Source organism: Sus scrofa, chromosome 1 (genome assembly GCF_054392235.1).
Source record: "Sus scrofa isolate SSC_HxYL_T2T_F1_AM1 chromosome 1, Sscrofa_HxYL_maternal_Yorkshire_Landrace_v2.0, whole genome shotgun sequence".
Classification (NCBI taxonomy): domain Eukaryota; kingdom Metazoa; phylum Chordata; class Mammalia; order Artiodactyla; family Suidae; genus Sus; species Sus scrofa.
Genome location: NC_139383.1, coordinates 81,934,957 through 81,951,220, shown reverse-complemented (window position 1 = coordinate 81,951,220; position 16,264 = coordinate 81,934,957). Strand labels below are relative to the sequence as shown.

The 16,264-nt window shown below is 38.6% G+C and overlaps 2 protein-coding genes across 2 annotated transcripts in view; one reads left to right on the top strand and one right to left on the bottom strand.

The window, feature by feature from the left end:
• The window catches only part of NT5DC1 (5'-nucleotidase domain containing 1), a 137,678-nt gene that overhangs the window by 104,393 nt on the left and 17,021 nt on the right, over nt 1-16,264 (bottom strand). Inside the window, exons 5-6 of the mRNA XM_001928200.5 lie at nt 15,982-16,061; nt 14,488-14,572 (exon numbers count right to left, since the gene is read on the bottom strand). Coding sequence (XP_001928235.2) covers nt 14,488-14,572; nt 15,982-16,061 — 165 coding nt within the window. The remainder of the gene's footprint in view (nt 1-14,487; nt 14,573-15,981; nt 16,062-16,264) is intronic.
• On the top strand, nt 5,475-12,468 carry COL10A1 (collagen type X alpha 1 chain). Its single transcript, NM_001005153.1, is given in 3 exon segments — nt 5,475-5,556; nt 6,170-6,341; nt 10,598-12,468. Coding segments are annotated over 2 exon segments (2,028 nt in total). The 5' UTR covers nt 5,475-5,556; nt 6,170-6,184.

Genomic DNA, 16,264 nt, shown 5'->3' with positions numbered 1-16,264 from the left:
GAAATTCCCAGACTAGGGGTCGAATAGGAGCTGCAGCCACTGGTCTACACCACAGCCACAGCAAGGCGGGATCTGAGAGCTGTGTCTGCCACTTACACCACAGCTCAGGGCAACACCAGATCCCCCACACACTGGATTGAGGCCAGGGATAAAACCTGCCCTAGTTGGGTTAGTAACCCACTGAGCCACAGTGGGAACTCTGAGCTCATTGTTTTAAACACTGGTAAAGGTATCTATCCTACTTTTTCTATATGAACTGTACTCCAAGATAACTAGTTGATGGAATATATTTTTAATAGAAGTATTTTAGCTAATAAGCAATGAGAAAATTAGGGTGTCTGGTAATAATCATTCCTAGTAACATCACAGAGAGAAACAACCAGCAACGAAAGATCTCCTGACTGAAATACAGCATGCCCTGTCTATAAACTATTCTTGCTTAAAAAGTATGTGTGTGTGAAACCTGAATCAGATCAACCTATAGACCTAACTACAAATTTAGAGGAAATATGGGGTAGAGAGAAACACACTAAATGACAATGAAATCCAAATTGTTGGAGATTGTACAGGAGAGATGAGTCAGTTTCTCAACAAATAAACTGCAAAGGGAAAAATGAGACAAGGATTAAAAAATCCAGAGATGGGATTTAGATGGCAGAATAGAAGGACTGGAGCTCAACTTCTCTCGTAAAAACAACAAAATTTACAACCAAATACTGAGCAATCTTCAACCAAATGGACTGGAAACTTTCAAAAAGATATCCTACTCCAGAAGAAAAAGAGGAGGCCACATCAAGAGATAGGAGGAGCGATTATAAGATATAAGCAACCCCATACCTCCTGGGTGAGAAGCCCCACAGATTGGAAAGTAACTGGTTTACAGAGACTTACCTACACGAGTGAGAGTTCTGAGCCCCACATCAAACTCCCACGGGTGGGGATCTGGCACTGGGAGAAAGAGCCCCTGGAGCATCTGGCATTGAAGGCCAGTAGGGTTTGTGCACAGGAGCTCCATGGGACTGGGGGAAATGGAGACCCCATTCTTAAGAGGCACACACAGACTTTCATGGGCACTGGGTCCCAGGGCAAAGCAAAGCCTCCATAGGAATCTGGGTCAAACCTGACTGCAGTTCTTGGAGAACCTCCTAGGAAAACAGGGGTGAATGTGGCTTGTTGTGGGGGAAGGACATTGGAAGCAAACCTCTTGGGAATCTTCATCAGCGTGTCTTTCTCAGGAGGTGGCCATTTGGGGAAAATCTGGCCCCACCCATCAGAGCTGAGAAGCCCCAGGCCAAACAACAATCCAGGTGGGATCACAGCCTCACCCATCAGCAAACAGGCTGCCTAAAGCCCCCTCAGGCACACAGCTGCCTCTAATCCCATCCAGAGACTAAGCCCCACCCACCAGAGGGATAGGAATCAGCTCCACCTACCAGTGGGCAGGCATCAGTACTGCCCATCAGGAAGCCTACAGCAAGTTCCCTGTACCAACTTCAGCCACAAGGGGGGCAGACACCAGAAGTAAGAGAGGCTACAACTCTATTATCTGTAAAAAGGTCACCACACCAAACACCTACAAAAATGAAAAGACAGAGAACTATAACTTAGATGAGGGAGAAAAAAAAACCACATTAACAGGGACATATCAGTTAGGGGAGATTCATGAATCTAAGTTCAACAAACAATAAACCATCAATTAAAATGTATAAATATGCATGTATGTGTATATATGTATACTATATGTGCTTATGTATCTCTATATATGTGTGTAGGAGTTACACACACATAAGATAGCTAGGGAAACCCGAACGTGAACGAAAGCATTTGCTAACATTAAGAAATAGTTAACTTTTTACATATGATGAAAATACCATTTTAAAGAAAAAAGAACACCTTATCTTCCGGAGAAATATACTGAAATATTCACAGGTAAATTGGTACAACATATGGATGGAATTTGTTAAAAATACTGGGGGTGATAAATGGAAGAAAGATTGAGTGACAGTGACTTGAGATTAGTTTAAGTTGGGTAATGGTTACAAATGCATTACTGCAACCACGCTCTCTACTTCTATGGATAAGAGGAAAATTTTCTATAGTAAAATTAAAAACCATATGAACAAAAATAACAAAAATTATGTATCTAATATTAATAAGCTGGTAAGATCAGACTAAGACATTCCAACTTAAAAGTCCATTGTGATCAACTGAGGAACTTTATCAAAATACAGTCTCTGAACCACCACTATCTTGATGAACCTCATATTGAAGGAACTGGGTCAGGTCCCCTCAGGACAATGGAAGTGTAGAACGAGGGTTCAGAATCACCTTTTAAACATCGTAAAGGTGGGGGCTGTGTGTTAATCTTCCAGTTTTGATCTCCATGCCTGACATGTAGGAAGTACTCAAGAAATATCTGGTGAATTAATGAATGACTCTGGGAAGTGAAATTGACTAAGTGAGCTAAATAGCAGCTAAATGCTAGATGTGCAAAAACCAATTAAAAAATCACTTAGGTTTCTGAGTTTAAAGAGCATGACTTTCTGTTTTTTAAGTAGAATAGGTTTTCATCATAAAGCCACAGACTGGTCACTTCTAACAGCTACAAGTAAACTTCCAGAATAAAAATAGTTTTAAATACACAATTGGGTGGGGTGAGGCTAGCAAATATGCTGATTATACAATCTGTTTTGGACTATACAGAGCTTTCTATGTGACTAACAAAGCAAATAGTAGTCAGATTCCTTGTGCTGAAATAAGTACACTATTTGCAAAAAGGGTTGAATGTCTAAAGCTTATTCAATAAAGCCACCACATTTTCCAAAGTTAAATGGGAATATAGAATGACAAATACCCACATATATTTACATATCCCCCAAAGAAGGCATATGACCACCTGGTATGGATTTTGTCTCTAATAATTGCTCGATGAAGTCAAGCCCACTGTCTCACCACGGGAAACAACAAAATAGCTCAAGCAAAAGAATAATCTAATTTTAAAGCTGGGAGGAGCTGAGAAGCCTAGTCCAACCTTTTCATTGTGTTGATGAAAAAACAAACACCTAGAGAAGTTAAGGTGAAAAGTTACAGAAATAGTTGGAGCGGCCAGAGATGAACACATCGCTTACACAGGTGCACAGAATGAAGGGCTGAGAATTCATCTTCAATTCTGAAGTGAATGATATCTAACAGGGTATCAGTTTTGATTACAAACAATTAAATGTGTGTGGAACCATATACATATACACAAAAACACTAGAATATGCACTTCTAATAACTCCCTTTAAACCAAATTCTACAGCCAGCCTTTAAGGGCATCTGTATTATCACCTTGTCTACTTTTTCCAGATCTTTTCCAAAGAAATCGTAAGTAGGAGTGTCTGTTGTGGCTCAACGGTAACAAACTCGACTAGTGTCCATGAGGATGCAGGTTTGATCCCTGGCCTGGCTCAGCAGGTTAAGGATCCGGCACTGCTGTGAGCTGTGATGTAGGTTGCAGACACAGCTTGGATCCCACGTTGCTATGGCTGTGGTGAAGGCTGGCAGCTGCAGCTCCAATTCAATCCCTAGCCTGCGAACTTCCATATGCCTCTGGTGCGGCCCTAAAAAGACAAAGTACAAACAAATGAACAAAGAAACAAACAAACCCCAAAGAATCCATAAGCAGATGGAAAGCAGCCATTTCTCTCACTTATCGATGTGTCTCTTACAGATATAGTAGAGTATACATAGTATAATTACAAAAGATATTCCACAGATAATGTCCAAATGATGAAAGAAGGATTAGAAAATATAAACTTTCCAGTTCTCCTGTTAAACTGAACTGACATAAGAGCCATATTTCACGTGTATCTATGGGTATTATAAAGACATATAGGACATTATACATTTTTAAAACATTTAAAGTTTTAAAAGTGAGAGAAAGGGAGGCAGTGAAATGAATTGTCCATTTACATTTCTACAAGGTGTTACACAAGATTGAGTTCAACATACATACAGACAATTATAAGCAGGGGAAGAGAAAGGGAAAAGAAAAAGAACAAATCCTTATTTCATCCACTGGTCAAACACTCAATTATTGACAATTATAAGCAGGGGAAGAGAAAGGGAAAAGAAAAAGAACAAATCCTTATTTCGTCCACTGGTCAAACACTCAATTATTTCAATTACTGATCAATCCCAAATCCATACTACTTTAATTCTGCAGATTTTTTAAAAACGATGCAGCTATGCTTATGATAGACTTTTCCTTCTCACTTACTTCACCTGCACAGTTCATGTGATTTAGCTCCAAAACGATGAAATTAAATAAAAATCAAAGTTTGCCCGTTCAACTTTTTGTTTTTATCAGATTGTTTAGGATCCTCCAAACTGATTTTAAGAGTCTCCTAATATTGTTAAAGAGAATACTAATCATTGAGAATGACAGTGACAACATTTACTTTCATCCTTGGGGGGGAGAAAAAGAGTTTCTAATTGGGCTGATTCAAGATTCCTAAAGGAAACTGCAAGGCAAGACAATAATATTTTTAAAAAGCTGTAAGTAAAGTTTGAAGATTGTTTTTCTTCTGAAATGAATACTGCAACCTTATTTAAATGGGCATTATATGACACTATAAAGATAAGCGTTTTTGCACTCTCCATAGCAAAACTAAATACCCAAAATTAAGCAATAAAATCTGAGGCCATTTACTGAACACAGCAGAGTATTAATTATCAATTAACAAATATTTCATTTTATAGTGTTAATTATTAATGAACAATTAACTTAAAGCCTTCAGAGTAATTCTACTGCCAACTCTACTATCAAACTCATGAACAGCTTGCCTCTGTCTGAAAAAATGTTAATATTCAATACATGAAAATTTGAAATACTTATATGTTAACATATTTAAAACTTCCCTTATTAATGTCTGAGAACGTATGCTGAAACACAGAACAGAAACACCTACATTTTCACCATTGTGTTCCTCTCAAACTAAGAATTGGGGTAAGCTATTTTCATAAAAATTTAGAAACATTAATAGGCACATTGATGGCTTTATGTAACAACTTAAGAATTTAGATGATGGTTTAAATCCACACTCCCCCAAAAGCCTTTTTCTCCTATTTTTATATACTACCAAATATTTTCAACCAAAAAGCACAAGAATGTGCTTTCTAAAAATATAAAGAGGGGAGAATCTTCCCATTGTGAGCTAACCTAAACATTTGAGTAATAACTGCTAAAATAAAATCGCAGAAAAAGATGGTGCCCGGTTAAACTATTAATATATATGTAAGACAAAGAGTTTATTTTTCAATAAGAAAACAGGGAAAAAGAGAGGCCAACCTGATCTTGTATGCCTGCCCAACAGAACTTTCCACCATAATTAGTGCTTTCAACCTCTGCCGGGGAGGAGCCTAAACTTAGGGTAACCTCGTGCAGGAAGGGACAAACAGTATAAATACTGCAGGACAGCTCTGGAGAAGCCACCTTCTGCATTGCTCCCCTGGGCACAGAGGAGGACACAGTGAGCTGGTAGGACACCAACTCCAGGAGCTCCCAACATCCAGGTAAGTCTAAGCTCACTGGTGGACTTCCATGTTATTGTTATTTGGAAACAAGCTTCAATTAGTTAATTATTTGGGTTTTTTTTGTGACCTCAAAAAAGAGCTTTCCACTAAAATGCACTTGGAAGGTTAATTTGTATCAGCCTATTAAAAAAATAGTCCTAATAAAATTCTTTGTGGAAAAACATGTCCTAACCTGAATTTCAGTGTATTTGATTGAATCTATTGGTAATTTCAGTCTACACCAAAGATGTGATTATTTAATATAGACATCCAATGACAGTTTGTGTGTTTCTTTTATTTTAATCACTTTATTTTTACTTGATTACCTGAATGTCATTTCCAAAAATAACTAAGACATATGTTCATGTGATTAACAAAATTATAATTCTATTTTATTGTATATATCCATTGCTGTAGAGTAGAAATTGGCACAACACTGTACATCGACTATACTTTAATAAAATTTTTTTAGTTTTTAAAAGTTCATTGAATATATTCAGGATATACAGAATAAGGTTTAAAAAAGGAGATGAACCATGTAAAAAGAAATCATCTGTATGACATTAGAAAAATAAAACAGGTAGCTATATGAAATTATTCTTTTGTTTTTCAGAATCCATCTGCAAACATGCTGCCACAAACAGCCGTTTTGCTGCTGCTATTGTCCTTGAACTTGGTTCATGGAGTGTTTTATACTGAGCAATACCAAACACCTACAGGCATAAAAGGCCCACCATCCAACACCAAGGCACAGTTCTTCATCCCCTACGCCATAAAGAGTAAAGGTAAACTGAACTATATATTCTGTTCCATTAACTAGTGTGTTGTTACTTTCTACCATCTTAAGGATCTCTTTAACAAAATGTCCTTAATTTTGTTTGTGTTAAATTATCTTCAAACTCCTCAATTAGCTCAAAATGATTTATCAAAGAAGTTAGGTCTATTCAAGAACTTTCATGTCCTTTACACAACTTAGTAAAGCAGAAAGATACGCTTGAAGAATATTAAGAATTTTTAGATGTAGGATTTTTTTTCCTCCCAAAAGAGGCTTTTCCACAAATAACTCCCCTTACTCTAGAAATATTAAGCCAGTCAAATCAATCATGTTTCAAATGTTTTAACTAAAAACTGCCAATTGCACACAAAAAAGAGTTGCAGGTTTATTTATCCAAATGCTTAGGCACATTTGCCTTTAAAACTTATTCTGTAGCTTACAAATACATACAAAATTGAGCCTTACTTATCAAATGAGAAGCCCTTCGAAGTAATTTAACAGGCAAACGGAGTAGCAATTCTCATAATTTTTAATTCAGTTTTGCTTCCGTTAGTAGTTAAGTTCATAGACTTACCTGCTGCGTACTAGCGATGCAACCTTGGTTAAGTTCTTTATCCTCTCTGGGTTTTTGTTTCCTCATTGTTTGTAAAACAAGGAGCACCTATTTCAAAGGGCTGTTCTGAAGCTTAAACACATAAAGTGCTTACATGTTAGCTATGACTACTACTACTGTTGCTATTACTACTACCTCTACTTCTCATACTACTTCCATTACTTCTCTCCTATTATTACTACAGCACTGCTAGTGGTGTGGCTTTAGATAAAGTTTAATTTTTTTCTTGCATCTATTCTTCATCTGCTCAGTTTTCTTAGCTACCATGAAGAATTCAGATATAATGTATGTAAAGTACTAACAGATCCTGAAAGAAGGCAACTATTTCATATTCACTAATTCCATTTAACAGCATCTGACACAAACTGCCTGTAACACCGCTGAACAATTACACTGAACAATCTGAAATGACTTTAGGACTCAAATTTTTATAGTATTTTTCATTATGCTTACATATTTTATTCTATAAGTAAAGCTAAGAATATCTGCCATAAACTATAAAAATTATGCTTTTGGAGACTACCATTTTTAGCAAATTAAATTTATAGGATGGTCTTTTTAAGAAGGAAGAGGAAATTTAAAATGTTTCATGAAAGGTAGCTTAGTGATCAAAAATAAATGCATGAGTGCTCAACAGATACTCTGGAATGCCTCAAAATACAATAAAATATGAGAGAGAAAAAAGTTAGGAAAAAAGAATAAAAGATATGAAACCCTGCTACTTTACTTGAAGCAACAAATGCAACTTGAAATGCTATGACAAACAGCACTGGGTTATGTTCTCTACGATCACAAACTCAGACTTCCTATAGCTTACCAAGATCGTAACAAACAGTTGAGAATTAAAAGTAAAATGTACCACTTTTAGAAGGTTAAAATGTTTTTTGTCTTTTCACCTTAATGTACTGCATCATTTTGGTTATTCTTGAAGAAAAAAAAAGAATGAAAATATGTACCTTTTAACAAATGAAAAGTGCAGCAGCTGTATTTTAACCGTTAAATCCAGTTTAGTCTACTTGAGAATACAAAGTGGAAATTCAAAGACATTATTATCCACTGGCAGTCAAATGAAAGACAAACCCCATGACACATAGAAGTGAAACACTGAGCTGACAGCAAGTATACAAAGAATTCCTACTGTATTCAGCCAGGTTAAAAGATAACTACAGAGTTTTCCATAACTGGTGGATATGTGGCTGCCACATTCTGACACAATCAACCACTTCACTGGCATTTAAGAAACTGTTCTACTGGGTAATAGTTATTCTTTGAGGATAGTGCCACCTATCAAGCTTCAAACAGGGGTACAATACAAGTCATATTCTTTCAAGGACTGAGAGGTGGAGGACCCATTAGGGTAACATTCCAAGTGGTAAAGATCACTGTCTTCCAGTTCTAGTCTCAAATGATGCTCAGCGCAGTCATTCTCAGTTAAGACTTGCTTTTTCTATTTACTTTAACAGTTAAAACACCAATCAGACCAAGATGATTATGTTTCATCCAGACATGATCTTTGCAGTAAGATTCTAAAGCAAACCCCAATTTAATATAGTTTGCATTTTAAAAAATGTTCTATTTTGTTGCAAACCATTAAGAAATACTTATTTGTTTATTCTATTGGCAATGTGTCAACATCCATTTATACATCAAGATTTATATGTACACTAAAGCCAATCAACAAGATATGTGTTAATATATGGAAATAGTTTCCATAAATTAATTTTTCTCATAGTCTTTTTCCTGATGTCATTTTCTAAAAAATGTATGGGTAAATAAAACTACACACATTCAACTGTCTGCAAAATGAATATAACTTCTAATTACTACAAAATATAAAGCTACCCAGACTGGAATGATTTTCCTATTTCAGTAAATTTAATGATTCTGCTCTATATTTTATATTTATTTGTCATCAAGTATTTTTCAAATATCAAGAGCATATATTAGCAACTACTGTTGGCTGACTACTTCTTAACATGCTTACATGTTAATTAAGGTGAAAAAATTTTTTAAATACAGTAATGTATCAACAACTAATAGTTAAAAGGAATTATACCTGTAAAAATACATCTTCAAAGGCAATTTACAAGTTATTCATTTAATATGAATTCCATTTTAGTCTCCAGTTTTCTAAAGCCCTTAAAGATTTAGTTCAATGGAGTTTAAGCATATGAATACTTTTTGTACAAAAAAAGACGTAGCTCAGAAGTCATACCTCTAAGCCATTTTCAGGGTTTCGACCAAACTATTCAACTATGGTGACATCTATTACATTTACCATTACTATGAACCATTCTCCGACAGCACAAGAATCTACTATATGCTGGCATTCTAACTATATTTCTGAAAATCTATTAAACAGAAAATGAATTTTAATACAAATCCTACAAGTAGATACTTGGAAACATAAGTAATTTCATTACTTCCTTTGTTAGCCATCAAAGAAAGACCATCTAGATGCTTATCATGATCGCTGTGTAAAGCTTCTTTGACATGGTAATACTGTCAGGCTCCAATGCCTAGTGGTATAGTCTAATGACAGCAAAATGAAGCTCTTATAGGACCTGTCCAGCCTTTTCCTGTACATGTGCCTCAATAGCACGTTTCATATCACAGGCACTGAAAAAGCAAATTTTTTTTTTTTTTTTTTTGGTCTTTTTGTCTGTTGTTGTTGTTGTTGCTGTTGTTGCTATTTCTCGGGCCGCTCCCGCGGCATATGGAGGTTCCCAGGCTAGGGGTTGAATCGGAGCTGTAGCCACCAGCCTACGCCAGAGCCACAGCAACGCAGGATCCGAGCCGCGTCTGCGACCTACACCACAGCTCACGGCAACGCCGGATCGTTAACCCACTGAGCAAGGGCAGGGACCGAACCCGCAACCTCATGGTTCCTAGTCGGATTCGTTAACCACTGCGCCACGACGGGAACTCCAGCAAATTTTTTTTTAAGTTTAAATTTTATCAGAAGTTTTTAGCTCAAATGAACCCACAGATATATGAAATCAACAATACTAATTTCCATTAATCAGTGAAAACTTTAATTCAAGGAACTCTCTAATTCCTTGTTTCAATTTTAAGTCAATAACCGAGAATGTAAGAGCTCACAGTGAGTATTGAGGTTTAAAAAAAAAAAAAAATCAAACTAAATTTAAACTGTATTCATCAGGGTCATGGCAGATGTACATCAGAATAGACTGCATTTCTCCTTTATCCCATTGGTTAGTGAGGGAAAACTGCTACAGTTTTAAACTTGTTTCCATTTATTCCACATTTGCCTTTTTCTTCTTTTTCTGTCAAATACTTTTTTCCCCCTTTCAGAGCTTTCTAGGTAGATGATTTTCCTAAAATAAATGTGATACATTTACCTCCAGTGCACTCTTATTCTAAACGAATTCTTCAACCCCAGCTTATTTTCATGGATCATTAGAATGGAATGAAAGTATTATGGTTGCCAAGGTCTTGTGAAACCATCTTCTCCAGCAGTGTTTTCAAAAACAATATAAAATGTATCATCTGAAACCAGTTAAGACTAGTCTGCCAGAAAGGTCTGATTGACATTGCAATGTCCTGTCCTCATTTACATTTTGAGAAGCAATGATTCTATGATTCCTTAACATTACTAACTGCCCCATGTGTGTACTGGGCATGTCTTTTAGGTATATCACTAAGAGGAGAGCAAGGTATTCCCGGTCCACCAGGCCCCGCTGGACCACGAGGGCACCCAGGTCCATCTGGACCCCCAGGAAAACCAGGCTTCGGAAGCCCTGGACCCCAAGGACAGCCAGGGCTGCCAGGACCACCAGGACCATCAGCCACTGGGAAGCCAGGTTTGCCAGGACCCCAAGGAAAACCAGGGGAGAGAGGACCATATGGACCAAAAGGAGATATGGGACCGGCTGGTTTACCAGGACCACGGGGCCCACCAGGGCCACCTGGTATCCCCGGCCCGGCTGGAATTTCTGTTACAGGAAAACCTGGACAACAGGGACCTGCAGGAGCCCCAGGACCCAGGGGCTTTCCTGGAGAAAAGGGTGCACCAGGAGTCCCTGGTATCAATGGACAGAAAGGGGAAACGGGATATGGTGCTCCTGGCCGCCCAGGTGACAGGGGCCTTCCAGGCCCCCAGGGCCCAATGGGACCACCTGGCCCTCCTGGAGTGGGAAAGAGAGGGGAAAATGGGTTTCCCGGACAACCAGGCATCAAAGGTGATCGGGGCTTTCCAGGAGAAAGTGGACCGGCTGGTCCACCAGGCCCCCAAGGTCCTCCTGGGGAACAAGGACGAGAAGGCATTGGAAAGCCAGGAGCTCCTGGAGCCGCAGGCCAGCCAGGGCTTCCAGGGACAAAAGGTCACCCCGGGGCTCCAGGAATGGCTGGGCCTCCAGGGGCTCCTGGCTTTGGGAAACCAGGCTTGCCAGGCCTGAAGGGACAAAGAGGTCCTATAGGCCTTCCAGGGGCTCCAGGTGCCAAAGGGGAACAAGGCCCGGCAGGTCATCCTGGGGAACCAGGTCTGACTGGACCCCCTGGAAGTAGGGGACCCCAAGGACCAAAAGGCATCCCAGGCAATAACGGGGTCCCAGGCCCTAAGGGTGAGATAGGGCTGGCTGGGCCTGCAGGATTCCCTGGGGCTAAGGGAGAAAGGGGCCCCTCCGGGTTAGATGGAAAACCAGGGTACCCAGGAGAACCAGGTCTCAATGGTCCCAAGGGTAACCCAGGGTTACCCGGCCCAAAAGGTGACCCTGGAATTGGAGGACCTCCTGGTCTCCCAGGCCCTGTGGGCCCAGCAGGAGCTAAGGGAGTGCCTGGACACAATGGTGAGGCTGGGCCAAGAGGTGCCCCTGGAATACCAGGTACCAGAGGTCCCATCGGGCCACCAGGCATTCCAGGATTCCCTGGCTCTAAAGGGGATCCAGGAAATCCAGGTCCTCCTGGTCCAGCTGGCATAGCAACTAAGGGCCTCAATGGGCCCACTGGGCCACCAGGGCCTCCAGGACCAAAAGGTCATGCTGGAGAGCCTGGCCTCCCAGGGCCCCCAGGGCCCCCAGGCCCTCCAGGCCAAGCGGTCCCACCCGAAGGCTTTGTAAAGGAAGGACAGAGGGCTTTTGTTAGTGCCAACCAGGGAGTAACAGGAATGCCTGTATCTGCCTTCACTGTGATTCTCTCCAAAGCTTACCCAGCTATAGGTGCTCCCATCCCCTTTGATAAGATTTTATATAACGGGCAACAGCACTATGACCCAAAAACTGGAATCTTTACCTGCAGGATACCTGGAATCTATTACTTCTCCTACCACATTCACGTGAAGGGGACCCATGCTTGGGTGGGCCTGTATAAAAATGGCACCCCTGTCATGTACACCTATGATGAATATGTCAAAGGCTACCTGGATCAGGCTTCAGGGAGTGCCATCCTTGATCTCACAGATAATGACCAGGTATGGCTCCAGCTGCCCAACGCTGGGTCGAACGGGCTGTACTCCTCTGAGTACGTCCACTCCTCTTTCTCAGGATTCCTAGTGGCTCCAATGTGAGCCCATTCCTGCCCAGCTAATATAAATCTTCATGAAAAGGTGTTCCCCAGCTCCACCCCGCCCCACACAATGCATAAGGAGGTAGGCTGAAAAAAATGCTGACTCCTTGTAGTTCTCCAAAATACAGACCTGAGCTTTCAAACACAGTGAAGTATGTGAAGTTCCTCTTGAGTTTCTAGTCAGCAGTCCTGAGTCTCTTTAAAGTGTTCTGTGAACTCCTTCAGTATTTAAAAATGTCACCATGAAAGCCTTGCTCAGCGAAAAAAATAAAATGATTGCAAAAGACCCTGAAACATGATGCTAAATTATGCTAAATTTGATTTCGGAAATTCAGTATTTCCTTTTAAAATGAGCCTGTTTCTAAAAATTCAACGGAGAATTTCTAGGAAACATTCAGGAAGTACCATGTTTCTTTGTGGGACTCAAATACTTGAATATTCAGATTTAAAAGACACTGTACACCTTAAGATCTTTCTGATGGTGCATTATTCAAAGGCTTAAAATGGCTCCCTTCATCAATATCTATTCAAGGGTACAGGTGCATAGAAGACTTTCTACAGCTCTCATAAAAAACCCCAAAATATTATGTTAAAAATAATCTGAAAGGCAAGGTGCTTCAGTCATGAACTTTCTCAAACTTTTCTGTGATTGGAGAAAAGCCTTCAATATACCCTTCACTATTTGGAATGGGTGCCTGACCTATTTATTTACTGGACACAAGGGTGATTAATTTACTTAAATTCCTTATTGAGTCTCAAGTAATATGATTTTGTGGATTTACAGAGCATGAGCATATGTACCTTGGGCCTCCCATTGCAGTGAAGTTGTAATCAATGTTAAGAGTTTCAAAGCCTGACTAGAAGTGAAAAGATATTATTTATTTATGCTCTGTACTGTATTTTTATGTTGCTGTAGCTGTGCCTCAACAAAATGTTTTACCTACCCCTTATTTACAGTGCAATAAAATGACATCAATTGATTATTATGCTGAATTTCTTTGACATCAGCCATTTGCTCTTCTCAGTTATTCTTTTGAGGCTTTTCATTTTACAAAGTTAATAAAAAGTAAAATCATACAGTGGTGGGTAGCTTTACAGGTGTCATGGCTACACCCCTCTACTGGGGATGGACATTTCCACAGATCCAGCCACAGCCAAGGTGGACTGTGAAAAGCCATCAAACAGAACCACAGGTGATCCACAAGCCAGGGTGAAGGGTTGGTGGCTGGGAAGGGAAAAGTAAAACAATCATCCAAAAATAGTGATGTTTTTCTGGGAAAGCAAGAGGCAGGCAGCAGAGAAATATGTAGTTGGAATAAATATTCTGCCATTATTATTTATTGCCTTGACATGTTTTTAGTCATAATATTTAGGATTATTTTGATGCCTTATATTACATTAAAAGGAAGGCAAGCAATTTTTATGTCAATCACAAGGCAACATTTTTCTCAGCTGAAAAACACTGCTGGGAGCATTAGTCCATTGGTTAAATTAGGACAGTCTGGTTCAAGTCACCCAGGTAACATACTATAAAGTAGTTATCTCTCTATACCTCAGATGAAATCTCTCTGTGTAACCCCAGCAAGCCTGTGGATGGAACCATAGCATCCCAGGCTTGGGTCGGTGATATCTCTGGCTCCATTCTGGGTGAGCCAGTCCTGTTTTTAGGCAACAAGAATAGAATTCTCACTGTCCCTATAATTGTTACACTAATGGTTATAAGTGTCACCAACCCTCACTCCCAGGCCAAGAAATAGCCCATTCTGAGGAACCTACACGCTAAAATGACCCGAGGAAGGCATGTACAAGATAGCATATCTTAGAATACTGGCAATTATGGCCATGAAACAGACATGAATAAAAGAACCTCTTAAAACAGAACCAGTATCAACTTTATATAGCAATATTTAAGGTTAAATTAAATCCTAATGAAGGAACATAGAAAAATAGGTTAACTTTTAAGTAGTTCATCAGACACAGCATTTCACAAACATCTCAAGTCTCTCTTCACATTACTCACCCTTAAAAGCTGACATTTTATAGTTATGTTGTATACCAGCAACTATATCCTTCCAAAAATCAAATGGTTTTTGACCACTGTTTTGCTAAAGAAAAAAAAAAAATCCAAATGTCACATATGTAACAATTCTGGTTTTAAGCATAGTAGAAAACACTTGGCCAACAAACATAATATTACTGTATTCTAAAATAGGGATTCATGTTTTAGAAAACATAACAGATTAATAAACTTCTCTTTCTTTTAAATGTGATTTTGGAAAGAGAAATCTTCCATGTAAATCACTGCTACAGATGGATATATGAGACTGAATATTAATATAACTCATATAACTCAGATAAAACAAAAAAGTCTACTCATTAAGTCTAGCCATTACAGAATATTTTTAATGCATGAGCAAATCTACAATGTTATGGCTTCTGAGATAACCAGGTCACCTCATGTACCTTGGCATCAAAGGGGCTAAGAGACAAAAGCCTTAAAACCTCAAAAGCTGGTTACTTTGGAATTCTGTGCACATTCACCTGAATTTCAATATAGAAGAGCAGCAAGTCTCTACAGGAGAAACGAAGGAGGCTGCTAATCCAAAATTTCAATCATTTTTACTGAGAATTTTTTTTTAAAACCAGAAAGTCAGTACACATGAAAATATACAACGTTATAACCCTGTGCTTCCTTGAAAACATTAACCAGTGTCCTTCTATCTAAACGAGATCAACCACATAGATATTTATATCTAATTATACAAAGTTCAAAATATTTATAAAGACTGGTGCATCTGTTTACAGCCACTATAAAATGAGAAAGTGACTCTATTGCATAATAACAACTTCCACAAACCAGAACTATTTTCAACAGAAAGTTTCACAAACACATGACTGTAATTCTGACTCAAAAATAAGCCATTATGTAGGTTCCATTAGAAACATTATCATCGTGTTTTTCGAAGACAATGTATGCAAAAGGAAAGTGATTCTGGCATAAAACCAGTTTATGTTATAGTCTTAAGCTCTAAGCATAAACTGATAGAACAAGAGATCTGTTTAATCCTGATATACAGGACAAAAAAGTCTACATGAATTAAATTAAACTATGCCCCAAATGATGAGTTTTCAAATTTCATTTCATTTTTTTGGTCTTATATTTAGAATGCTTAAAAAGACACATAGAATTTCCTCAAATTTCATTATTTTTTATAATTCAGCTAATGAAACCAAGAAAATATTTTTTCCCTATGCAAGTTTGGTATTTTCTTTTTCCCAGACTTTTGCACCCCCTACTGGAAAACAGGTTTATTATCCATGGAGGAAAAAATGGTCACGTTTTAATTTTCCAAAAACATCTTGACTAAAATTCTCTATGTATTTCCTTCTTGGTCACCTCTGAAACCACAAAGAGGAGATTGAGTAAAATCTCAAATCAAAAGACATATATAATTAAGTCCTCTGGTTTATGGCTAAATGCATATCAGTTTCTAAAAAATGAGTCCCTACTCACCTTTGTTAAGGAGTCCACCACTCTGGCACATAGAAGAGCTCCGGGCAGGTCAAAGTAGTTATCATAAAAATAGTATTTTCCTGAAAAGAACAAAAATTTAAACTGAAAACAAATTAATGCCTCGTTTATATGACATATACAGAAACTTGGCTGAAGAGACACTAGATTTTGGCTTAGTTACTGAAAGGGGCTTCTATTTCAATTCAGAATGGTTCCACTACAGTAGATCACCGTCTTTGAAAGGTGTGAGCTACAAGGGTACTACAGGAAAGTTAAAATATGA